The sequence below is a fragment of the Pygocentrus nattereri genome, chromosome 5 (genome assembly GCF_015220715.1).
Source record: "Pygocentrus nattereri isolate fPygNat1 chromosome 5, fPygNat1.pri, whole genome shotgun sequence".
In the NCBI taxonomy this organism is placed as follows: domain Eukaryota; kingdom Metazoa; phylum Chordata; class Actinopteri; order Characiformes; family Serrasalmidae; genus Pygocentrus; species Pygocentrus nattereri.
The window spans coordinates 32,898,420-32,923,619 of NC_051215.1; the positions used below are offsets into that span (position 1 = coordinate 32,898,420).

Genomic DNA, 25,200 nt, shown 5'->3' on the forward strand with positions numbered 1-25,200 from the left:
AGCTGCCCTTGCTGTTCCATCTTTGTCTCTCTAAAACTGTTTCTTTATCATTGCCTAGTTCATTTTCTCTCTCTGTCTTTGTTTGTCTCTCTCTCTCTCTCTCTCTCTCTCTGTAGGGTTTGTACTGAGGACATTATTGTGCATCAAACTAAGTGTTTGATGTAGCATTTGAATATAGTTAAACTTTCAAATGTATGAATATAAAGTGTGTGTGTGTGTGTGTGTGTGTGTGTGAGTTTCGGCCACGCAAGCTGATTGGTTGAGAAGCGCTCTAAACGTGCTTTTATTTCACCATAACATCATGCTTATTTCACAAACACTAGATCACTGCTGAGATGCCATTGCTTAGCAACTACTTTGACAGCTATAGGAGACGCTCAAACCATTTGAACGTTTTTACTTCTTACTTTGCTCACAAACAGAAAATGGATACTTTTAAGATCACATTTGACCGACAGCCGATTTGGTCTGACTCTGAAGATGGGACTACACTTAATTCCCAAACTGTCATCACCTCTGAGTAGCTTTTCAGTCGGCAGCTGTAACAGAAGAATATCTAAACAACCTTGAATTAGCCAAAGATGAACTAAATACAGTTCTTCAAACAAAATGGGCTTTAAGATGCTTTACAGACTGGCTGGAACAAAACAACATTAATATTGATCTGGCAAAAATGACAACACTGAGCTAAACTTGATATTGCGGCAGTTTAATGGTTCAGTCTGTACTTCAGAAGGCAAGGCTTACAGCAGACTGAGCAGCGAGTGAATGGACTCCGTTACTTTGACATAGCAACAAGCTGCTTGTTAAGTAACCATAATTTGGCGGAAGGAATTGCTGCCATTAAAACATATTAAATTAATTGTTTACGGCCCAGTTTATTTATTTCTTACTTTATTTATTTAACTGTTGTATAAAGGCAATAGAACACTCAAGGTTGTGAATAACACCACAGCTGCAACCAGATTACTTATAATGCTACTTTATTGATTTTCCATAAGGATGAATGGTAAACATGTTTTGATTAGTGGAAATATGACTAAGTTAATGCATGTGTTTGAATTATAAGGAGCCTTTACTCTTTCCTGCACTGCTGGCGCAGCATGCTGAGTGCTTTTGCTAGCTGTTTGTGCTTATTGTCCACACTGTGTCAGCATAGTTCATTTATACATCATTCACTGCAGTCATTAGTCTTTTCAGGGCCGTACAACACTGCACTGGGCCTTCTGCTTCTGTTCTTGTATTCCATACAGAGATACGGTTTATTTAATATTTAAAACTCCAGCATTTTAATGACTAAACAGCACTGCATTTTTGCTCTTTGTGCAACTGTTTCTACATTCTGGTCAGACATATAGTTTTGTATAATATTTAAAATGTAGTTGACTGTAATCAGTTTTATTTCGTGCTGCAGCAGAATGGTGTTGGCATGTAAAGTGAATAGTGACCTTGCTGCCAAGATTGGCTTAGTTAACTCTTTTATCTCTCGACATTACAGGGCAGCAGTAGGAGGTGTGTTTTTGAATGAATCTAACATTTCCTTGAGCTTGTGGTAATTTTCATAAGTAATTGGACTGGGCTTAATTCAGTTGTGCAGACATTTTTTGTCAATTATCTTACAGGGTTTTATATGGAGTTTAATAAGCTGTTCTCAGCTGGATTTTTCTCCCTTTGTACAAAACGGAGGCATAGCAAGACCTCGTTACCTCATTATTAAGATAGTACTGATTTCAACTCATTTAAACAATTTCAGAATTGGTGTTGCTTTTCAGTGTAGATTTACTCTGTGAACTGTTAATAAAAGATAATTTACTTCTTAAATTAAAGGTTGACTAAAGGTATGCAATAAATTTGCTGTCATATGAGGAGAATTATGCATTTGGTTAACTTTAGCACAGTCCAGATTAACTTTAGCACAAACATGTTTGGTAAGAAAGTCTGTAATCCTGCAACTTTGTTTTTTGTAAATTTGTACAACGATATTTTCGGAATATTTGGATTAGTATTGCGTTGTAGACTGTTTCATCAAGTATACCAGTTGAAAAGCTTCTGTAAGTGCAGATAACAATAGCAAAGTACAATCTTAGCTTAATATGGAGACATGGTTTCCTCTCATACTGTCTAAGGAGCCCCCTGATCGGGTCAGCTGCATCAGATAAGGACACAGTATCGGGGTATTGTGTGCGAAACAAGCTGTGGACCAACAAGTACTGAACAGTGAATGACTAACATTTTCCAAATTCCAGCTGTGTCTGAGGGTCAGAGGTGTAAAATTAGATAAAGCTGAAGTTGGCTTCTTATTTCAGTTTCCTGGTCAAGCTTAAAAGGTGCAGCAGTTACATTCAGGCACATGTACGGTTTAAGAAGCCAACTTTAGCCTTTCAGAAAATAAGATGGGAAACAACATTTAGCGGCTTTTTTGCCAGGCCTGCAGAGATGTTAGAAAGCAATGTTGAAGTAGGGTCATCTATATATTGTTCAGCTTTGTTTTTACTGTTTTGCACAATAAATTCACTTTTACTTTAATTGTTAAAAATGCTTCCTATTAAAAAAGGGAAGAGACATCCTAGAACAATAAACCCCTGTTAACCTACAGAAATAGGTTTACTTAAGAACCTTAAATGACTTTAAATTACATTATGATGTAAATTATTGTTCACACCACTGCTACTGGTTTTGGTGGTAAAATCTAGTCTAGACTTACAGCAAAAAGAAAAATATTGAATAATTTGTTTATGCTGCAGATGAAGAAGTTCGTTATGTGCATGTGTGCTTGTGTTTCAGGCCCTGATTGTTCAGTGTCAGTACCTGCTAATGTTTCTTTCTGGACACATGAGGAGTACAGCGGGCACGGGCTGGCACGTGCATCCCATAAGGCTGTGTTGCTTGAAGATGTCATGTGGGTGATCGGTGGACACGTGTTCAACTACTCAAACTACCAGATGGTGTCAGCGTGAGTTTACATACATGAAGAAGAGAGAAGGGGCGAAAAAAAGAAACTCAACTGTGGAATGACTCCTCTCTCTCTCTCTCTCTCTCGCTCTCTCTGTCTCTCGCTCTCTCGCTCTCTCGCTCGCTCTCTCTCTCTCTCTCTCTCTCTCTCTCTCTCTCTCTCTCTCTCTCTCTCAGGTTCAACCTGTCCTCTCAGAGCTGGATGTCTCTGAACCGTTCAGTCAACTATGTCACGGCACGCTATGGTCACACTCTGGCTGTGTATGAGGTGTGTCCATGTTTTCTGTGTGGGTTGTATTGTGTGAGACGTTATAAAGGTGAAGACTGGTCACTGGTTTAAATATGACTGAAAAAGCTCATGACGCTCAACATGGCGTCTGTTTGTAGAGAAAGTCCCGCCCTTCATGAAAAAGAGCCATTCAGCTTGCTGGTTATGCCACGAGTGGGGAAAGCTCACCCCCCCATTGCAGAGATCTGTGCAAGCACAGTAGTCATAGTAACACAAACATGTTTTTTATGTTTCCGAGAGAGACTATTTGAGGCTTTTGTTAGATTTCATTACTTATTTCTGTTTTTGAAACAGTAATTTGACCTTCAGTTTCAAGTGTTTTGGTCTCTCCCCATTCAAAGAGTTAGGAGCCTGAGCTTGTGTTCTTGGAAATAAAACGGCACCGAGAGTAAATCTGTGAGGGTAAGTGACTGATGGTAAGTGACTGATGGAGCTAAAATTAGACCTTTTCTGTGGTCTATGTAGCAGTGGACATTATTTTACCAGCACCACCTATCGTAGAGCTCCCACATTAACAATCACTGAGCATCCCTTAAACATAAATGGGTGGAGTGGGCTTATTTGGCTGTTTAGACATGGAGTTGAAATTTCTGTTCTGTTAAAACATAAAATCTGCGTTACGCAATTGTTGATCGGTGTATATATTTTTTTTCCATTATCCATGTGCACCTTTCATGGTACAATAATGTTTGCAAGCAAAATCAAGCATGGACAGGTTTTTAGATGAAGCACTTTATGTACTTGGCTTCTAACGTCTCGCTTACTCATTCAGTCACGTGTTTAACAAGCTATGTATTCTCCACAAGGGGAGACGAGCTTTCAGTACTCATACATTACTGAAAGGGAGGGAAATGACATGATCTCCAAATTCTCATTGCTTTTAGTCACAAATTTTAATGTGTAAAAAGCCTTACATTTTCATGTGTAAAAAAAAAAACCTTACATTTACTCTGAAAATGTAAACACAGGGTATATTTGCTTTTGTTAAGGTTGCAGTACAATAACAATTGTTTATAGACATAGGAAACATTCACTCAGAGTAGCTGTGCTTCAGCTAGGTTGTGGAGATTACCACATACAAAAAAAAATGCAGGGCATGCTGTGAACGAGTGATGCTTTGCATCAGTGCAAATGTGTGCTTGTTTGAATATGTTGTTTATTGTCATGTGTGCCTGTTTGTGCTCTCTCCTCAGGACAAGATTTATATGTATGGAGGGAAGATTGATTCCACAGGGAACGTGACATCAGAGCTGTTGGTATTCCACACACAGAATCAGTCGTGGGAGCTGTTAAGCCCCCAGGCTAAAGACCAGTACGCAGTGGTGGGTCACTCCGCGCACACTGTCCATCTCAAACCTGACGGATCAGAGCCTGTCATGCTGGTCTTCTTTGGACACTGCCCTCTCTATGGATACATTAGCCAAGTGCAGCAGTACAACATTGGTCAGTAACACACAAAGAATAGCTAGGTTTCCGTATAGAAAGTTGTATATTTGTCCCCATAGGAAATTATGGCAGAATGTTGAACATTCAGATTTAACATATTAGCAACCCATGGGGTTTGAAAGTTTGTTCATTAAAATTTCCCTTTTAGTTTATATAATTATTAATACATTTGTCATGTCATTTTTTACAATTAAAATGAACTTTTTTTTTACACATGACACCAACAGAAAAGAGATTTTGTCAGTATTTGTAAAATATTAGTGAAAACTGCTGTTTACATTTTCTGAATTGTTAAACGTTTCAAAGCTTTCACAGATTTTCTGTATGAAATGCCTTGAATGGTCTCCTAATCATATTTTTTTTAAAAGTAAACTGCAATGTAATATAACTTTCCTTTTTCTTACTGTCTTTGTATCCAGTCAAGAACAGGTGGAGTGTTTTGGAGACGAGAGGGGCACTGGTTCATGGGGGCTATGGTCACAGCAGTGTGTATGACCCCCTCACACGCTCTGTCTACATCCATGGAGGCTACAAGGCCTTCAATGCCACAAAGTACGGCCTGGCTGGGGATCTGTATCGCTATGATGTGGACAGGAGCATGTGGTAAGCTTGTGCAAAAAGTCCATCACTGCGCTAATCTGTTCTGTGCTTGCAATACATTATACAGGCCATGGAGGCCGTTAGAAATTCAGTCTGTCCTGAAGCTTTGGCTAGAGTTAACTCTTCATCCTCTTGTGCAAGACTAAATATAATGCAACTGAAAGTTATTCATAGAGCTCATCTATGCAATGCTAAATTAGCACAAATCTATCAGGAGCTTAAGCCAACCTGTCCCCGCTGCGACGAGGACCCGGTAACCCTCTCTCATATGTTTTGGTCTTGTCACAAACTGGGGAGATTCTGGGATTTTGTATACTCTACTCTTTCAACACTCTTTAATAAACATCTGAGCCCCTGCCCTCTACTAGCTATTTTTAGTATTTACATCGGCAGTACTCGGTTGAATTCTCGAGAATTGGAATCTATAGCTTTTGCTCTGTTATTGGCAAGGTGGAGACTTCTTATAAGCTGGAAGTCTCGCTCTCCTCCCTCTCATTCCCTCTGGTTAAAAGATGTTGTTTTCTTTTTGCGCCTCGAGAAGATTAAGTTTAGTTTGAGGGGTTCAGTGGACAACTTTTATAGTTGCTGGTCACCTTTCATCTCCTTTTTTAGATCCCTCCCACAGCTTCCTGCGGAGGACTTTGGTACTCCCCCTCTTGAACACGCAATAGTCCCAAGCCCCCCCCCCCCTTATTTATTTATTTTACATTAATGTTTCTGATTTTTCACTCTTTTCATTTCTCTATTTTTCTTTCATATTATTTTATTTGCATATTGATTCACAATTATAAGGCTGTATGTTGTAATTGTTACTTTAGTACTTTTGTTTTTAATGTTGTTTTTTTTTTCTTCTTTTTTTGTATTCATGTTGTAAGATCTGTAAAAAGCAATAAAAAAAATAGAAAAAAGAAATTCAGTCTGTCGACATGTAAGTAATATTTCAAACGAAGCGGTTAAAGACACTATTAGTTTTGCAGCTAACAAAGTTATTGTTGGATTCACTGAGCTAATGCTAAGCTCATTGAATCACAGAGAATAAAACACAAAGATGTTTCGCTAGATCAACAGAGCGATGGTTCACATTACTTTTCCTGCATGCAAAAATTCACATACAATTACTTACATACATACATACATGTTTGTTCAGCTAAAATGGGTAAAATGGCCGTCCTTTAGGAAGCAATTGTTAAGGAATACACAGCCTGCTTTAGGGACAGATACATCAACATGCAACATCTTAACACAGGCAAGGTTACATATGTCAAGCTGTTAGTGCTCCTGACGTCTTGAATGCCAGATATGTTAAAAACTCCTTCTGTGCCTTTTCTGCACCTTCAGGTTCTGCAGTGATGTAACTTCTTGTCTTTTTTGCAGGTCAATCCTGAGAGACAGTGGCTCTTTCCGCTACCTCCACACAGCCGTGTTGGTGGGCGGCAGTTTACTGGTGTTTGGAGGGAACACCCACAATGACACATCAATGAGTCACGGCGCCAAGTGCTTCTCATCTGACTTCATGGCCTATAACCTGGGTGAGTAACAGCCTTTAATACCCCACTCATTCTTGTGTCGTCCATGGCTGTTATTCTTTTATATGAATGCGTGTTACAGTTGGGTAAAGTTATTTGGATGTATTTAAGGTTGAACATGTTGCCTGCTTGTTGTGTATCTAGCTTCTTGAAATGGCCCCATGCATTTGAATAATTGTAAAATAAGCAACTGGAGACAAATTTTCTGCTTCAAAGCTTTACATGATAACAGCCTTTAATAGAAGGTCTTTGTAAACATAGGGTGGCAAAAAGGATGATCAATATGTCTGTTGATCCTGTTCAGATGAGATCATGTTCTGTGCCACATGCAAAGACGGTTGCATTTAATAACTGGAATATAAGTTTGATTTCCAGCTATTCTGCAGCTATCCTCAGCCAGAAGTCCTTGTGGACACACTTGGCAGTGTTCTGATAAGTGGGAAAGATGGCTTGGTCCTTGTCTTCAGATTTTTCTTGACAGTTTATAGGAACACTTGCCAATCACAGTTAGGCCGTGTACCATCAGTTTGTCTGTGCTCTTCTCTATCCTGTTCACCTGACATTTCACCCTATATGTTCTTAAATGTGGTGGCACTGTGGCACAGTGGGTTGTGCTGTCGCATCATAGCAAGAAGGACCTGGGTTCGATTCCCAGCTGGGTGTTCAGGGTCCTCTCTGTGTGAAGTTTGCATGTTCTCCTCATATCTGTGTGGGTTTCTTCTGAGTTCCGGTTTCTCCCACAGTCCAAATACATGTGGTGTGTCTGTGAATAAGAGACTGTGTGAATGTCTGTCTGCCCTGCGAGAGACTGGTGGCCTGTCTAGAGTGTTTCCTGTATACCACCCAATGACTGCTGGGATAGGGTCACCACCCTCAACCCAGAAGGATAAGCAGCATAGAAAGTGTGTGTGTGTATGTGTGTGTGTGTGTGTGTGTGTGTGTGTGTGTGTGTGTTTGTTTTTTGTGTATCGCTGTTGTCTGAAGTAAACCTAGTATCTCCATTTTTGACATTTTTCAGTTTTTGACATAATTTGAAAATGCCTGTTACACCTATTACACAATGTGTACATTTCATGATAAATGGACCAAAAGAAACAGGTGAAAATGACTTGGAAAAAAGTCTGGTTCCATTGACTTACATTTAAAGTAAAGTAGGTTTTTTCTCTTGTAAAGTTACCGTTTTGGAGATACGGGGATTTCTTCTGATAACAGAGATATGTACATTTATATGTTAATTATTTACTTGCATGTTTTGACGTGCTGACGATACAGATAAGAGTAAATAGTACATTTTGTCTCGGGTCAAATGATGGTAACCTTTTAATTAGAGATTTATTAAAAGGCTCGAAAGTACTTGAAATTGTCTTCACTTTTATATACAAACCCCCCTCACTGTGGGGGAAAAATGGTCTAATCCAGTTGTGTGTGGATTTAAATCTGCACTCTTTCCTTGTTACTTTTAATAATAATAAAAAGATGAGAGACCTCTTTGGCAATGGAAATGGCAAAGATAACTACTGATTTGACTGTTTTTATACACTAAGTGGAAGATGCTGCTGCAGTAGTAGTAGTAGTAGTAGTAGTAGTAGTAGTAGTAGTACTAAAAGTAGTACTATACTACAAAAAAGTAGTATAGCTTTTTTGTTTTGTTTTCTGCCTATAAAAATTCATCAGACCATGCTGAACGTTGAGGAGAATGAGGCCCCCTTTGGTCCCTGTACCTGCTCTAATTTACCTAGCCAGTGGTGTAATTACTTGTAGCTGCTTTCATTTATCTACTCATTGGTGTAATTTGTCTTCTTAGTCAGTGTCCAGAGTGAAGTATTTGATTTGTTGCCACTTTAATATCTTAAGTTTCACATTTTACCAAGATATGTACATTAGCTGTATTGCCATGCTTGATACAAGACCAGCTAATGAGTTGCTATCCTCTCCACTGAACAGCAAGAGTTTAAGATCACGCTGGTGGGCCGGATAAATTGAGCAGTGTATTTCACCACCTGTGAATGTTTCAGGCTGGAAAGAAAATCAGACATTGAACGTAACATTTTCTGTACTACCCACGCTAAATGTGTTACACTCACACAGAGATGCGAGCACGTATTTAGTTTAAACACCCATACACTCCCGCACACACACCCTCTGGGATGATTGTCATATACACAGCAGGAGATTTTAAAGCAACATGACATGCAATTTAGTCATTACTTTATGACTGACAGATTGAAGTAACAGGAGTCCACAGGGGATCTGAAAAATGATTGCCTGACTGCTTTTGTTTTGATTTTCATGTAGGGACAGAGAGAGGGAGATGGATTCCGTAATTACGGAACAACAAATTCATGGTCAAAGTCATGGCAGCTTCTCTACTAGTACTACTTCAGCTACTAGTAGCTCTGTATGTTGTATGGAAGTAAAAGTTTGGCGTTTTTATGCTTAATGTTTGTATTGATTATGTAGACATACAGTATCTAGCCGTGTGTGTACACATTTTTAACATTGCCTACATTATGATACATGATATTTTGCTATGAACAATTGAATGTATTGGCCATCTTACTTACTGTATGTGCTTCATCATGCCTTATTATGGGAAAGACTCTAGTCATACCCAGACAGTATATCTTTAGGTAGAATCTGCTGTATGTCAAGCCCAGGTTTCTCAATTCTCCTGTAGCCTTCTGTTTTGTTCCATCATCTCCTGTTTTTCTGTTTGACTCCTTAATTCCACTAGCTCTTCTCTCTGTTCGATTTGGCGGGCAGGACTTTCAGTAAATGGTAATTAAGCAGAGCTCTGCCTGTGTTCTTCTGCTAATTGCTGTGCCTTAATGAGTTACGAGTTGATCTAAATTAGTCCTTCAGTCACTTATGTTGGCCTTTAAAGGAACAGCACACTTTTAAAGCTGCAGTTAGCAGAGCATCCAGCAGAGGGCAGTGCACACTAACTTATGATATTCTACAGCAGTGATCACCTATGGTGGTCCTGGAGATCTTCCATCCTATGTAATCTAGTTCCAACCACAAATTAGCACCTTCAGAGGACCTTGATTAGCTGGATCACATGCATTAAAGTATACAACATAAAACTGGTTGCTGTTGCAATCTTTTTTGAGGGTAGTGTATATAAAGTGGAACATTAACTGTTCATTTCAGTTTTACTTGCACTGCTGTTTGCAGAGTATTGTGATGGCCCAAAAACAGCATCTGAAAGAAGTCTTTAAAGAATCCAAGACACAAAATCACCTGCATTGTTTATGTAGGCAAAGAGAAATAAACTAAGAAACACTTACTCTGGTCACCACTAAGTGTACAGTGAGTGTATAAAACCTTAGGGTTGCCTGCTATTTCTTTAATGCAGTCCAGGTGAAGTCAGGTGCAGGAAACTGTCAGTGATGCACGATGAATATGTCAGTCATTATCGCTAAAGACTGCAGTATTCAAATAACCGTTTTTTTTGTGTGTACTGTGAACATCCTGATCAGACTCGGATGATCCAGGTTTCACATGCTACAACAAATGTAAATCATTTTGGCCAGAGATAATGCAGAGTGGTCTTTGCTACATATTACGATTATAATTCGGCTTGTAACATATTAAAAATACATGGATGTCTGATGTGGGTAGTGTCCATTCTGTGCCTTAGCAACAGTGTGACCTGGGGCCTGTGTTTCAAGTAGCAGGATGTCCTACTTTAAGCTTAGTTAGCCTTGGATGTTTTTGTCTCAGAACGGTGGATCACTTTTTACCAGGCTGCATCACCATGGCAACTTATGCTGCATTCCTTACCTGCTCCAGGTCAGGTTTAGTTTGGGATTTTGGATCATGAATGGCTCTTGAACAAATCAGGGCAAGCTTCTGACCAATAAGGAGCAGGTTTCTGATGGAGGTGGACACTGCCTGACCTTTTGGATCTTTTTCTTTTTTTTTTCTTTGTGCCATTTGTGGTGTCAATCATGTGAAATGTCACTTGTCAGTGGAGAAAACTACATAGGTCTAGAATTTAACGCCATTAATACTCTAATAAGCTTGTAGTGGCAGTGGTGACAACGTTGCTTTTTTTTTGCTGTATAAATGCTTTAATTTCTGTATATTCACACAGTTGTGTTTCTTTTCTTCTTTGAAAAATAAGCCTCTTATTTTTCACTTGATCAGTTGTTTGTCTTAAACATCACAGTTTCATGAGCAATAATTATAGTTTCGAAGTCTGAAGATGGTTTAACAGAGAAACATGCAGCTGCATGTGATATTTTGAAACTGAAACTAGTCAGGAACACTGTGAAAGATGGTTTTTGAGATTTTTACCTTCACTGTTCAAGAAGCAAACTAGACACCAGGCATTTCTTAGCTGACCGACTTGTTTAAGGGGGAAATTAGATATTCCTTTAAATCTGCTTAGCGTAAATAAAGCAGGAAACTCAACATAAAGAAGAGTTTTTAAGGCTTGAGGCAACAGAGATGTGTACTGTATATGTGAGCGACTATGGGTGAGAAAAGAGTGCCTTTGAACAGGGTATGATAGCAGGTGATGGGCACACTGCTGTGACTTTGTCAACAACTCTAGTGTTAGTTTTTTTTAAACCCAGCAGTGTCACTTGTGTATTTGCAATGATCCACCATCCAAAAGACATTCAAGTGAACAGACAGTCTGCAGTTTGACAAGTGATGACAAAAAGGGGGACAAAACAGTATATGAACAAACAAAAACTGACTTCCAGTTAGTGGCATTAGAGTAGTAAAGTAAATAGAACAGCTTTAGGCCAGTTACAGTGGGCCTCTCAACTAAACAGAATCTGAATTGCTTTGCGAGAAGTACTTTAAAAATGTATCCTTTTTCTTCAGCTTCCAATCAGGCCTCCAGGTGACCAGGGTCCTTTCTGTGTGGAGTTTGCATGTTCTCCCTGTGTCTGCGTGGGTTTCCTCTGGGTACTCTGGTTTCTCACCACAGTCAAAAGACATACAGTCAGGCCAATTGGACATGCTAAATTGCCCCTAGGGGTGTGTGTGTGTGTGTGTGTGTGTGTGTGTGTGTGTGTGTGTGTGTGTGTGTGTGTGTGTGTATGTGTGTGTGTGCGCGAGTGAATGTCTCTACCTGCGATGGTCTGGCGACCTGTCCAGGGTGTATCCTGCCTTCTGCCCAATGACCGCTGGGATAGGCTCCAGCACCCCCCGCGACCCAGAAGGAGAAGCAGCTTAGATGTTGTGGGTGTTTGTGTGTGTGTGTCGTCTGTCTGTTAGCAGTTGCTGTTGTCATTACATTATAGTGAGGTTGATTTAAAACAGGACAACTGCTACTGAAGCAGCTCTGATTATTTATTTATTTTTTTTTTTTTTTTGTGTACTGTAAACAGAGCCATATAGAATCAAGACATCCTTAACGAATGGCCTCAGAATCAAAAATCATACCTAATTTGAAAATGTGCATCATTACATGCCTAGCAGTGACATAAGTGTGAAGAGTGAGAATGTAATGCAGGATGAGAACACACAGTGATTTAACACCAGATGTTTCCATCTATAGATTTTTTGTGAGAAACACTTTAGATGCTTGTTTTGGATGTAAGCTATGGGAGTGGAAACAGTTAGTAATATGTTATGAATTTCAGCAAGACATTTTTTCCTTTTACTTTGGCTGTAAAATTGTTTCTACCCAATGTTACTAAAATGTACATTAGGGCAGTTTTTTGCGAAAAATACACTGTTTTACATTTTTGCATTAATTTAGTGTCATTACAGAATTCCCTTTTCCAGCATGCATTTTAACACACACACAAATCTTTGTAGCTGTTTTGAGGAGAAGTTTTGAAAAGGGATGCTCAGCAGTTTAAATTGAATAAAAAATGAAAATCATCAGAATGTCCACATCAGTGTTTTATGGGGAGGTCAGTGAAACCAAAGGTACACAAGTTGGCAAAAATGTGAAATTCTAGTTGAAAACATAACTTTTTTTTTATTTTTATTTTTTTATTCAAAAACCATAACATGAATTTTTTGCAGGAAATGAAACGATTGAGTGAAGCATTTTTATTACTAAAAGGCAGTTTGTTGGAAACAAGCTGCTAGACATAGAAACACATTGATGCTGTCAGAAAACTGTATTTTGTTGCTTAAATGTTAAATATTACATATATGTCTGATTGGCTTTGTAATAAAAAAGCTCAGTTGTCTGCAGCCAGTCTTGTTTTGGGCTCTTAGAATGAGCTTGTATCGTGCATCAGGAATGTGTGTAAAAAAGCTGCAGTAGGCCTGAGAATCAGTCAGAGGTTGAAGGCTTTGACCATTTAGAGCTTTGTAAATGAGCAGCAATGCTTTGTATGGGATTTAACCTCTAGACAGTTTATTACATATAAGGACACGTTTTGTAGTTCATTCTGCTGCATTCTGGATTAACTGCAATTTGTTTAAGAACCTGCTGGGACATCCGACTAATAGAACTGCTAGAATGCGCTGACATTACAAAGGCACAAGGTCGTTTCTGTCTATTATGTGGGAAGAATATGTTCATTCATTTACCATCGTTATGCAGCCTGAACAAAAAAATGTGTTTGAGAAAATCATTAGTGACATGGATGATTTTGACAGCTACACTTGATGTATCAAAATGATACAAAAAACTGCAATCAAGCTGCTTCCACAAGTCTGCCACATGACGATCACACTGTGACACTTTGAAAGAATATGCTAGATTGGCCTATTTATGCCTGCAAACATTTACACTTGATGGAAGAAATGGAAGTGCTTCACAGTTAAGGTTCAGACTTGCTCAAGAAAGTTTTAGATTTTTGGGAACTGAGGCTTCACATGGTATAATTAAGAAGCATCAAGATGTAATGAGTATGCATGCAGATTATTTCTCAAGCTGTCAAAATCCCAAAAGAGCATGCTCTGATTTAAGAAGGAGGAAATAATTTAATCCAGCCCTTTGTCATTTAGACAGCCCACTATGGTTTTCAGTTGGTCTGCTTTGACTTTTTTGACCCGTACTGCATGTGTAATTAGCATAACAATGAAAGCTAATGCCAAGTTTACAGATAATTTGCGGCAGCGTGTACGAGCTCAAAGAGGTGCAGTTTTTCGTAGTTGCTGTCATTTAGATTTAGGCATCAGGCATGTCTCCACCCCTCAGAAACAGTAAATGGGGTGGGGGGGGGCACAAAGTTAGAAAGTAGAGACAGTAGTTTGTAGTGAAGGGGCATTTAAAATGAGGGATTTTAAGCAGCAGGGTCACTACGGCAACCAGAAATACAGTGCTGCTTTCCAGTTTCCATGCTTGTTTCGTGCATAGCTTCTTACTTGGTAATCTAGGTGGTTTAAAAGTGCGGTGTGGATTTTTATATAGCCACAGGTGCATTTTTGTTCATTTCTAAATGTGCTGTGGTCACAGAAAAAGGTTTGAAGATGAAAACAAATGCACTAATAAATGTATATTGATGCTAGTGTTGAATAGATGGCAGCCCAGAGAGATGGAGCTGGAAAGGATGTACAGCAGGTTAGGCTATTAAGGATAGAGAGGGAAATGAACTAGTGAGTGAACAGAGAGTGTTGAGTAGATGGAAGGAGTACTTTGAAGAACTAATGAATGAGGAATACGAGAGTGAGAGGAGGACAACGGGGGAGAGATGGTGGATCAGGAAGTGCAGAGAATTAGTAAGGTGGAAGTGAGGGCAGCTTTAAAAATGATGAAGAATGGAAAGGCAGTTGGTCCAGATGACATACCTGTGGAGGTATGGAGATGTTTAGGAGAGAAGGCAGTGGACTTTTTAACCAGGTTGTTTAACAAAATCCTGGAGAGTGAGAGGATGCCTGATGAGTGGAGAATTAGTGTACTGGTCCCCATTTTTAAGAACAAGGGTGATGTGCAGAGCTGCAGTAACTAAGGAGGTATAAAGTTGATGAGCCACACCATGAAGGTATGGGAAAGAGTTGTTGAAGCAAGGTTAAGGCGAGAGGTTCAGATCAGTGAGCAGCAGTTTGGTTTCATGCCCAGAAAGAGTACCACAGATGCAATTTTTGCATTGAGAGTGTTGGTAGAGAAGTACAGAGAAGGTCAGAAGGAGCTACATTGTGTCTTTGTGGATCTAGAGAAGGCATATGATAGGGTGCCAAGAGAGGAACTGTGTGTGTGTGTGTGTATGAGGAAGTCAGGTGTAGCTGAAAAGTATGTTAGGGTGGTGCAGGACATGTATGAGGATAGTGAGACAGTGGTGAGGTGTGCAGTTGGAGTGACAAATGGTTTCAAGGTGAAGGTAGGGTTACATCAGGGATCAGCTTTGAGCCCCTTCTTCTTTGCAATGGTGATGGACAGGTTGACAGATGAGGACAGGCAGGAGGCTCCATGGACCTTGATGTTTGCAGATGACATTGTAATCTGTGGTGAGAGTAGAGAGCAGGTGGAAGAGAATCTGGAGAGGTGGAGATTTGCACTGGAGAGGAGAGGAATGAAGGTCAGTACAGACAAGATGGAATACATGTGTGTGAATGAGAGGGAGGCAGGTGGAAAGGTGAAGATGCAAGGAGTAGAGGTCGTAAAGGTGGATGACTTCAAATATCTTGGGTCAACCATCCAGAGCAATGGACCGTGTAGAAAAGAGGTGAAGAAGAGGGTGCAGGCTGGATGGAGTGGGTGGAGACGGGTGTCAGGGCTGATGTGTGACAGAAGGATAGCAGCAAGAGTGAAAGGGAAAGTTTACAAGACAGTAGTGCGTCCTGCTATGATGTATGGTTTGGAGACTGTGGCTCTGTCTAAAAGACAGGAGGCTGAGCTGGAGGTGGCGGAGTTTGGAGATAAAGCCAGAGAGGTCAGGTTGAGATGGTTTGGACATGTGTTGAGGAGGAATAGTGGATATATTGGTCAAAGAATGTTAGAGATGGAGCTGCCGGGCAGAAGGAGAAGAGGTAGACCTCAGAGAAGGTTTATGGATGTAGTGAAGGTGGACATGGAGATGGTTGGTGTAAAAGGAGTCGAGGCAGAGGATAGGGCAAGATGGAGGCAGATGATCCGCTGTGGCGACCCCTAAAGGGAGCAGCCGAAAGAAGAAGAAGTTGAATAGATGGCAGCCCAAGGGCACATAAACATGTATGGTAAGAGTAGCGACAGAAGAGAACAGCTCATTCAGTGATGACACTGACCTTTTGAAACCTAAAGGAGGACAAATGTAATACTACAAAAAAAAAAAAGAACTCCATAAGGTGACCCTCACAGCAGGTTAAAAAAACAAATAAAAAGATTCATTATACAAGGACATGAAAAGTATTGACAAGTGCTGTGAGTTTTTAAAAGATGTATTTGATTATTATAAGAGACTAGTTCAATAGTTTTAGATGTTTACGTTTGAACACTGCAACTGATTTTGGATCACTCTTAGTATTTGGTGGATTTTAAGTAAAATTTGCACATTTCAGTTTATATGCGGTCTACGGCTACAGCTCGCACATGCGGGTCGATCACACAAACAGCAGTAGTACTTCTGAGCAGAGCAGTAATAGATATTTAGATACACCTTTTACTAAACGAATAATAGTCAAATCACTGTGTTTGGTAAAAACTTCTAAACTTCTAAAAGGGCACGATGCATGTTTCCTCTCAACAGCATTCTGGCATGATTGGTTAATAGTTTCAAGCCCTGTTGTTTAACTAGTATTTTGTGTGATAACTTTAATGAATGAGAGACTTTAAAAGTTTTGTTAAGTCTTCTGTTTCATTTTATTGATTCTTAAGCCTTATTTCACTGTATTGCTGAGTGGCTGCGTGGGTCTGTGTCTATTCTGTAGATTCTTCGTGCTGTGTCTGTGTAAAGCTCCGACTTGTCAGCACAAGCACTGAAATGAAAAAAGAATGTTCCATGCCGCTGTTGTCACACAGAGGTTGTGAGTCAAATAAAAAAATAATTTAACTTGATTATTAAAGAAATTAACATTACAAGAAGATTGTATACCGTTTTACCGGTATGTGACTTAATCGTAATGTTAGAAGAAGACAGAAGTACAAAGTATTCATTGATTATTTTGCTCTTACTTCAAAATCCTTCATTTTTTTTACCCCCCCCATGAGATTTCAGAGTCATATTTAAAACACCTCATTATATAATGGTGTCATATGTTGCACCTATATTGAATAGCAGATATATAATTAAAGAACAGTAAAAAGTAAAGCAAATTAACTGCTTTAATCAGTGTTGTTTCTGTGCTGTGATGAGCTTCAAATCCCAAGTGAAATATTCCGTTTCTGTAATTTTGGTTCAGTTAGGAACATAATTGCTAAGAGAGTTTTCTCTGCGACCTGAGACATAAAGGGTTGAAATTAAATGTCTGCTGTCACAGGTCAGGCTTTGGTTTTATAACAAATGATTTAATTACTGCTGTTTATGAGGTTAATAAAAACAGTAGATTAAGAAAGGCAGAAGATGAACTTTGTAATGGTTTCTGTTATTTTTTTAATTGTCTAATCTTTAAATGTTAATAAGATAATACAGCACATGATTTTACAGTGCTGAATAAGAAACTGGTATTATTGGTGTTATTTAGAGCAGAAAATATGCCGACGTAGCTGCTTTGGGAAGCTGCTTATAATCCACCCAGACCACCTCCTGTGGAATCATGGTTCAGAACAAAAATGCAATTCTACAGTTATCTGAGAAACAGCAGCTGCGGTAGAAGTACTATGTTATAAACAGTTTTGCCAACGGATGGTTAGATCCAAAGTGTGATTACAGCAGGCACTGGGTCCTGTACATTGTCTTCCACTGTAGCAGTGGCAAGCTTAAAGGTCCTCCACAGTTTTTAAAAATCTGTGAAAAATAAATATTATTGTAAATGATTTTATATATTTCTTTTATCTTCTAATTTCTCCCCCAAAAATGACAATTAAAGGAGTGTTTTGTATGTTGTTTTTTTTTTTTTTTTTCTCTGTCTCCTTTTACCTTTCTGCTGTGTGAGCGTGGACCCCAGCACATTGATTGACGGCCGCCATGTCAGATGTAACCGCCCATTCAGGCAGTACAGCACAGGCTGGAAATCCAGTCTCGTCAAGTCTTGTAGCAACCTCTCAATGATGATGTTTACGGCCACATTTCTGTTTGGCAGCAAGCTAATAGAAGGTTTTACATATCATACAGCAGTATTGCTAACATTAATCTGAAGTCAGTTTCTTGCTCACCAGCAATTTTCTTTGAATTTTCCTGTTCCCTCTTAAATTGTGCAGCAGTTGCATTCTGCCCCTGAGGGCTTTTATTCGAATGTTCCCATTTCACTTTAAATGGGACAGTGCCAGAATGGAACTGCTACACTATTTAAAGTGGAACAGGAAAATTTGAACAAGAAGCTGGAGAATAGAAAGCCAGCTCCAGCCTTGTGGTGTTAACTGTAAATTTGTAGCTCCTATATGTAGTGACCGTTCTTCCTTCTGCATCCAAAAACTGAGTATTTGTAAGTGTGTGCTATCCCCTAGTAGCTATGATGTTACTCAAGTAGAGCGATGCAGGTAGTGTGAAGTGTAGTAGGGTCAGTTGATTTCGCAGTTAAAGAATAGGCTGTGTAAGGTATTACACAGCCTGTGATTTGCTGTAGCTTATGATTTGTGTCTTATCTGTAAGGTCACACCAATAAATGTTGGACTGAAGAAGTAGAATGAAGATAATTATATACTAATAACATTTTGAATAAAGAGGAAAAATACTGTGCTGGACCTCTAATTCAGGTGTTTTAGCCACACACTTCTAACAGGTATATAAAACCAAGCATGTAGCCCTGCAACCCCTTACCACCAAACATTAGGTGATAAAATGACTTGTACTGAAAAGCTCAGTGACTTTAAGCATGGGGTGCTACCTTTCTCATAAGTTAATTTGTGAAATTTCTGCCTCGTGTAGTGACTAAAAGTCATCTGTCCTCTGTTGGATCACTCACTACAGCGTTCCAAACTGCCTTTGGAAGCGACATGAGCACAAGAACAGTCAGGAGCTTCATAAAATGGGTTTCTATGGCTGGGCACACAAGCCAAAGATCACCATGAGAACCATTCAGGTGTCAGCTGGAGTCATGAAAAGCATGAATTTGAATGTTGATTTTAAGCCAGGCCTTCTCGTCCAACATCAGCTCCTGACCTTACAAATGATCTGAATGGCACAAATCCCAACAGATACACTCGAATATGTTATGGAAAGCCTTCCCAGAAGAGTGGAGGGTTGTAGAGCCGTAAAGAGGAGCATCTCCATATTAATGTGCTTGGTGCGAACATGGTGTCCGCATACCTTTGGCCATATAGTGTCTGTATAGCATTTGCCTAATACCACCTGATTTGATTTATAGCAGGGCTTCTACCTTTTTCTAAACTTGTGAGACAGCACTGTTGAAACCAAAATGTGTATCAGGCGTAAAGCGTGTTTGTGTCTAAACAGACAGGACTAAATTTAGGAGTAACAGCTTAACATGGTTGCTGCCTTTGATGTGAGATTTTGTGTTCAGAAGCCCCAGCTTTGGATGAAAAAACACGAAGAAGTAGGCTGATAATTCAGTTGTTGATGATTTCTAATTAAGTTGTTTTTAAATCATTTGTCGATGCAGGCAGCAGAGTTTATTGCAGTGGGATAGAACATGCGACGTTTAGCAGATGGTCTGGACTCAGTACGAGTGTTTTAAAAATGTTGTTCTCTTTTTTGTTAATGTGAAATTTGAATGTTTCTTTCTTTATTTTTCTTTGTGTTCCAGCATGTGATGAATGGACTGTGCTGCCCAGACCTAATCTTTCCCGTGATGTGAACCGCTTTGGCCATTCTGCTGTCTACAACAATGGGTAACCCCTATAAATGTTTTAATTATCAGTTATACAATATCTGTAGGTTTCGAGCAACACTTCTGAAGCACTGCAATGTGCTACAATATTAGATCTTCTGATGCTGAAGTTACAGCTCACTCCTCAAATAAGAGTATTATGATATTATGTACACGCTACGTAAGAGACAGAGTTACTTATGGGTATATAGGTGTACAGCACTAGTGCGTCCATTTATTAAGCAGCAAGTTGCAGATTTGATCCCCATTACATTTACACACTCCTACATGAATTTTTCTGTGCTGCCATCTGCCAAGAACAGGCAATAAATATGAGTCTACAGCTAAATCCTGCAGTAATCTCCTTCAGCGCAGATTAGGCAAATTAAGTCAGAAATCAAAATGAAAACCCTAAAATAGCTAATTGTCAACCTTCAAATAGTAAACACAGATAAACACACGTACTGATGGGAGGACATGTAGAAACGCATGCTCCCCACAAAACGTGTTTATTTGCTCCTTCTCTCTTTTTAGTGCAGGGTATTGCTCAGTAGCTTTACAACATTCATCATACAAGTGTCACATTTTGATATGTCTTGATGGTTAACGCTCGTATCTAGGGCTGGTCATTGTTCAGAATGTTTCAGTTCTGATACTTTTTTTTTTTTACATACCTTTTATACAATATTTTAAAAAACATTTTATAAATACACCGATCAGGTATAACACTATGACCACCTCCTTGTTTCTACCCTCATTGTCCATTTTATCACCTCCACTTACTATTTGGAGCTTTGTAGTTCTACAGTTAAAGATTGTAGTCCATCTGTTTCTCTGCATACTTTGTTAGCCCCTTTTCAGTGGTCAAGACCCCCATGGACCCTCACAGAGCAGGTACTGTTTGGGTGGTGGATCATTCTCAGCACTGCAGTAACACTGACATGGTGGTGGTGTGTTAGTGTGTGTAGTGCTTCTATGAGTGGACCAGACACAGCAGTGCTGCTGGAGTTTTTAAACACTGTGTCCACACACTGTCCACTCTATTAGACACTCTTACCTTGTCAGTCCACCTTGTAGATGTAAAGTGAGAGATGATAGCTGATAACTGAATTTAACAAATCCAAATGATGAGAACAGTGAAGTCAGGAACCAAGCTTATGTATTACATATATGGCGTGTAATTGAGACGGTGAATCCGTCGTCTAGATTTTGGATCTGCTTAGGTATTGAAGTGATTGTACTGAATGGTGTGGTATTGTTTGATTTTTGAGTATTGAAGCAGTTTGGTCTATATTGTAAATGCATTTATTGAAAACATTTTGATTGTGATCAAAAATTTGCGAGGGTAGGATATCACTGCAGGTTCACAGTTTAACAGTTAATCGTAGTATCAGCACAGCTCTCTTTTCTTTAGACAGGCCTGTGTGTGCATGTAGCACCAGGACTTCCTGTTGTGTAGTTTTGATGGGATGTCTGTGATCTGCATCATTACAGATAATGTCTCATGTCATTGTGACTTTTAATCTGACCTCTGTGTCACCTCTCTGTGGGGATCTTGGGTAGAACAGCTTTTCTCTCTTTACCTGTCAGTCACTCTGTCTATGGAGGCTATTGATCTCCCCATTTAACAACTAGCCTTTTATCTCTATTCTACTTTCTTCCTGTTTCTCTTATCTTCTCTGACTTTTTCAGTCACTCTTCTCCGTCCCCTTTATATAACCATCTAACCTCACCTTACACCGTCCTTTGTGAGTTACAAAAGTCTCTCTCTCTCTCTCTCTCTCTCTCTCTCTCTCTCTCTCTCTCTCTCTCTCTCTCTCTCTCTCTCTCTCTCTCTCTCTAACGCTCACACTCACTCTGTCTCTCAGGGTGATGTATGTATATGGAGGATTTAACAGTCTGATGCTGAGTGATATGTTGAGATTCACGCCTAGCAGTTGTGACGCCTTCACTGAAATGGCAGAGTGTGTGACTGCTGTGCCAGGAGTGCGCTGTGTGTGGAACTTCACCACCAATACATGTTTTCCCTGGGAGGCAGTGAAATCTCCTGACCCAGACATCCTGCTCAGCATGTGCCCTCCCAGAGTCTGTGAGTAGCTCTAAGATCTAAACTAGTACCTCAGTTGAGTATTTTCGTGCCTGTGACATAGACCTGCACAACTGGGTCAAAAATATTGTACTTTTTTTTTTTTTTTTTTTTTTTTTTTTTTTTTTTAAATCAAGATGTATTCCGAAAATGTCCTAAACATTGTATTTCTTGGCCAATATATGGTACGGGGAGGGAGGTTGTACCATCTTTACATGGTTTAGAAAAGACATCAGGTCAATATTAAGTTTGTAAATACATTTTTTTAAATGTATCTTTTAAATAGAATTATTTAAATTCCACTGAACTGTAGCCCACCATGAGCTTAAAAAACTGTCTGTTAATGTTTTCCACTTCACACTGTCCCTGCACCAGTTATTTGCTTTGACAAATTCTGCTGACAGTCACCTCGTGTGTCTCTCCTGATGAGGATGCAGGCTGTCTCTCTGATTAAGTACAAGGCGGTACTAGCTGGGTGAAGGTATAAGGGTGATTTTGTGTTTTAAAAGTTATCTCGTATTTAACAGTGATTTTCTTAAAACAGTGGACGTAAATGGCCTCCTCTGCATTTTCTGGTTCTCCTCGGTCATGTGGTTTAAAACCAAAATTATTCCAGGCAGCTGCAGTAATGTTATGTTTTGAAACAAACTCCATGCTGGCAGCTTTTTTTCTGCTCTTTTGACGATACACCCCAGTTAAAGGGAGGGAGGGACATAGGTCAGTACTGAAATGCCCTATTGGTTGAGTGTAGGTTAAGATTATCATTGTAATCCTCGAGAACTGACCAAGATGAACATAGTTATATCATGCTGTACATTCTCATGTCTTTTTATGATCCCCCTGGTTATTGAGCTGTGTATTAAATTGTGACTGATGCCTGTTGTCGCAGTATCTCCGTTAACCATCACCAGGAACAGGCCTAATTAGAGGTACTAAAATTCTGGGATAATGCCTAATGACAGTGTGGAAAACAGTCACTGTGTATAATAAACTAATTCTAAATAGTCTGCCAACCAAAAATATCCAACAGACAGCAGTCCTGTTGTTAGAAACATTGATGGCATAGAGGATTGCAGAACTCAAACACACTGTAAAAGAAAAAAGTTAGTGAAGCTAGATTTTGGGAAGTGAGAAGAGGACTACTGTGATGTCACATATGCCATACATTTTCTGTGTCTATATGAATTTATTTGGTGTATATAGTCTTGGAATTCCTCTTGCAAAATGATGTCCTAAAACCAAGGAACCCTGTCAGTTTTGCTAGGCCTACATATCTACCTAATGTTTACTAGAACTACTCCTCTCCATCAAATGCATACACAGACTGTTGTACCTTTGTGAATGTGTTTCAGATGCAGACGGTGATAAATGTGACCAGTACACAGACTGCTATAGCTGCACAGCTAACACCAATGGCTGCCAGTGGTGCTCAGAGCGCTGCATGTCCATCCACAACAACTGCACTGCTTCCTCGGTAAAGACAGACATTAACAGCAGTTCTGAGAACACAGACAGGGAGAGAAGGAACTCTAATGGGCTGTGTTAGAGGAGGATGATCTGAAGCTGGTTGTGTTTTTAGATGTTGTTTATCCTTTAGGTCAGTTGAGGGAAATACTTAAAGATCAGTTCAACAAACAATGTAGAATTGTTTTTCTAATTAATGCTATGTGATATTTAAATTTCACATTTAAATCTCACTTATTGTTTTCTGTTTTGTGAATTTGGTGTACTGGACTTGACTCAGCTGGAAATGAGGCTTCTTAATAATTCTGTAGAATGAACAAAGGTTATTTATCATAATTATGTTGAGCATGTTTTATGTTTTCTCCTATTTGCAGGGGGCAGTAATAGAGTATGAGGCCTGTCCAAAGGATATCCACTCATATGTGTGCAACAAGAAGACCAGCTGTAAGAGCTGTGCTACTGACCAGAACTGTCAGTGGGACACCAGAAACCAGGAGTGCATAGCTTTACCTGGTACTAACTCTGGATGTGTTGAATATGCGTTAAATTATGTGCCACTGTCCATGGTTGCTTCAAAATATATATTTTAGAGGACATTGTTGTCGAATTCTGAGCTTTTCCATATACAAGTTCAAGTCTCGGACTCTATACTTTCAGTGTAGGGAGGAATCTACAAGGATTGTAAAAGTTTGTACCACTATGGAACAAACAGAAAATACTTGTAGCCTTTAATGGTCCAAGTCCATGAGAATGATGAAAATGCACTGTCTGTTTTATAGAGAATATATGTGGTGAGAGTTGGCAGCTGGTGGGGAATTCATGTCTGAAGCTGATAACAGCGAACGACTCCTATGACAATGCTAAACTGGCCTGTCGCAGTCACAACGCTGTGCTTGCCTCCCTCACCACTTTGAAGAAGGTGCAGTTTGTCCTGAAAGAGCTGCAGAGCAGAGCAGCACTGGTGGGTTAACCTCCACACATAGCTGTATCTTTTTCCACCACAGGCCATTGGTCTAGTGGTATTTTAGAACACTATATGATGTTAATGCTTTTAATGAAAATTAAAATTCACTGAAAATAATAAAAAACAACTTCCTTTTGCTTTGTTCTGTGTGTGTGTGTGTGTGTGTGTGTGTGTGTGTGTGTGTGTGTGTGTGTGTGTGTGTGTGTGCATAGTCCAAATCAGTGACTCCTTGGGTGGGTCTAAGGAAAGTGAATGTGTCATACTGGTGCTGGGAGGACATGTCTCCCTTCACTAACACCACGCTGCAGTGGTTGCCGGGTGAACCCAGTGACGCCGGATTTTGTGGATACTTGGCTGAGCCCAGTGCTGGAGGTCTGAAGGCAGCAGCCTGCATAAACTCTTTCAATGGCAGCCTTTGTGAACGATCAGGTAACCTAGAGGGAAAGAAAACAAATGAACTAATTGTTAGAGTTTGAGTTTTTTCTTTTTGTTATCTAAACAAAGGCATTCAAAAGACCTGGAAAGTCAGCATGAAAATACCCATGTTCTAATTAATTTCTCTCTCTTTACATTTCTCTAGCCAACCACAGCGTGAAGCAATGTCGTACTCCTTGTGCTCTGCGTTCCTCCTGTAGCGAGTGCACGAGTGTGGGCTCAGAGTGCATGTGGTGCAGCAACATGAGGCAGTGTGTTGATTCTAATGCCTATGTGGCCTCCTTCCCTTACGGCCAGTGCATGGAGTGGTATACCATGAACACCTGCCCGCGTATGTAACCATGTCTGATTGTCCTGATGTAACCATGTCTGATCTGTTTGCACATCCTGCCTGTTGATCATTTATAATATGACACACTTTCTGTTAATACAGCACCCCTCAGGTGTGTAGTGAACTATGTGTTAGGCTAACAAGATGAAACAAACAGGAAGAAGAGCACAAATTAATAGGTTAACCAGAATTTTAAGCTTTGTCCACAGTAGTTACAACTATAGAAAACGAACCCCTTTAGAACTACAATCCCAGCATTCTGTTTACCTGTATAACACCAAAACTAGGCTTTACATGCTGTAACGCAACCTGTTCTTGACACATAAATACAGATTTTTCAAT

General features: G+C 39.7%; 1 protein-coding gene across 1 annotated transcript in view; it reads left to right on the top strand.

Moving 5' to 3' along the window:
- Positions 1-25,200, top strand: part of atrn (attractin) — an 84,051-nt gene that overhangs the window by 14,312 nt on the left and 44,539 nt on the right. Inside the window, exons 6-17 of the mRNA XM_017690425.2 lie at positions 2,785-2,953; positions 3,130-3,220; positions 4,435-4,684; positions 5,107-5,290; positions 6,662-6,816; positions 19,516-19,600; positions 21,447-21,667; positions 23,017-23,138; positions 23,503-23,641; positions 23,908-24,089; positions 24,305-24,521; positions 24,673-24,858. Of these exons, the coding sequence (XP_017545914.2) occupies positions 2,785-2,953; positions 3,130-3,220; positions 4,435-4,684; positions 5,107-5,290; positions 6,662-6,816; positions 19,516-19,600; positions 21,447-21,667; positions 23,017-23,138; positions 23,503-23,641; positions 23,908-24,089; positions 24,305-24,521; positions 24,673-24,858 (2,001 nt within the window). The remainder of the gene's footprint in view (positions 1-2,784; positions 2,954-3,129; positions 3,221-4,434; positions 4,685-5,106; positions 5,291-6,661; positions 6,817-19,515; positions 19,601-21,446; positions 21,668-23,016; positions 23,139-23,502; positions 23,642-23,907; positions 24,090-24,304; positions 24,522-24,672; positions 24,859-25,200) is intronic.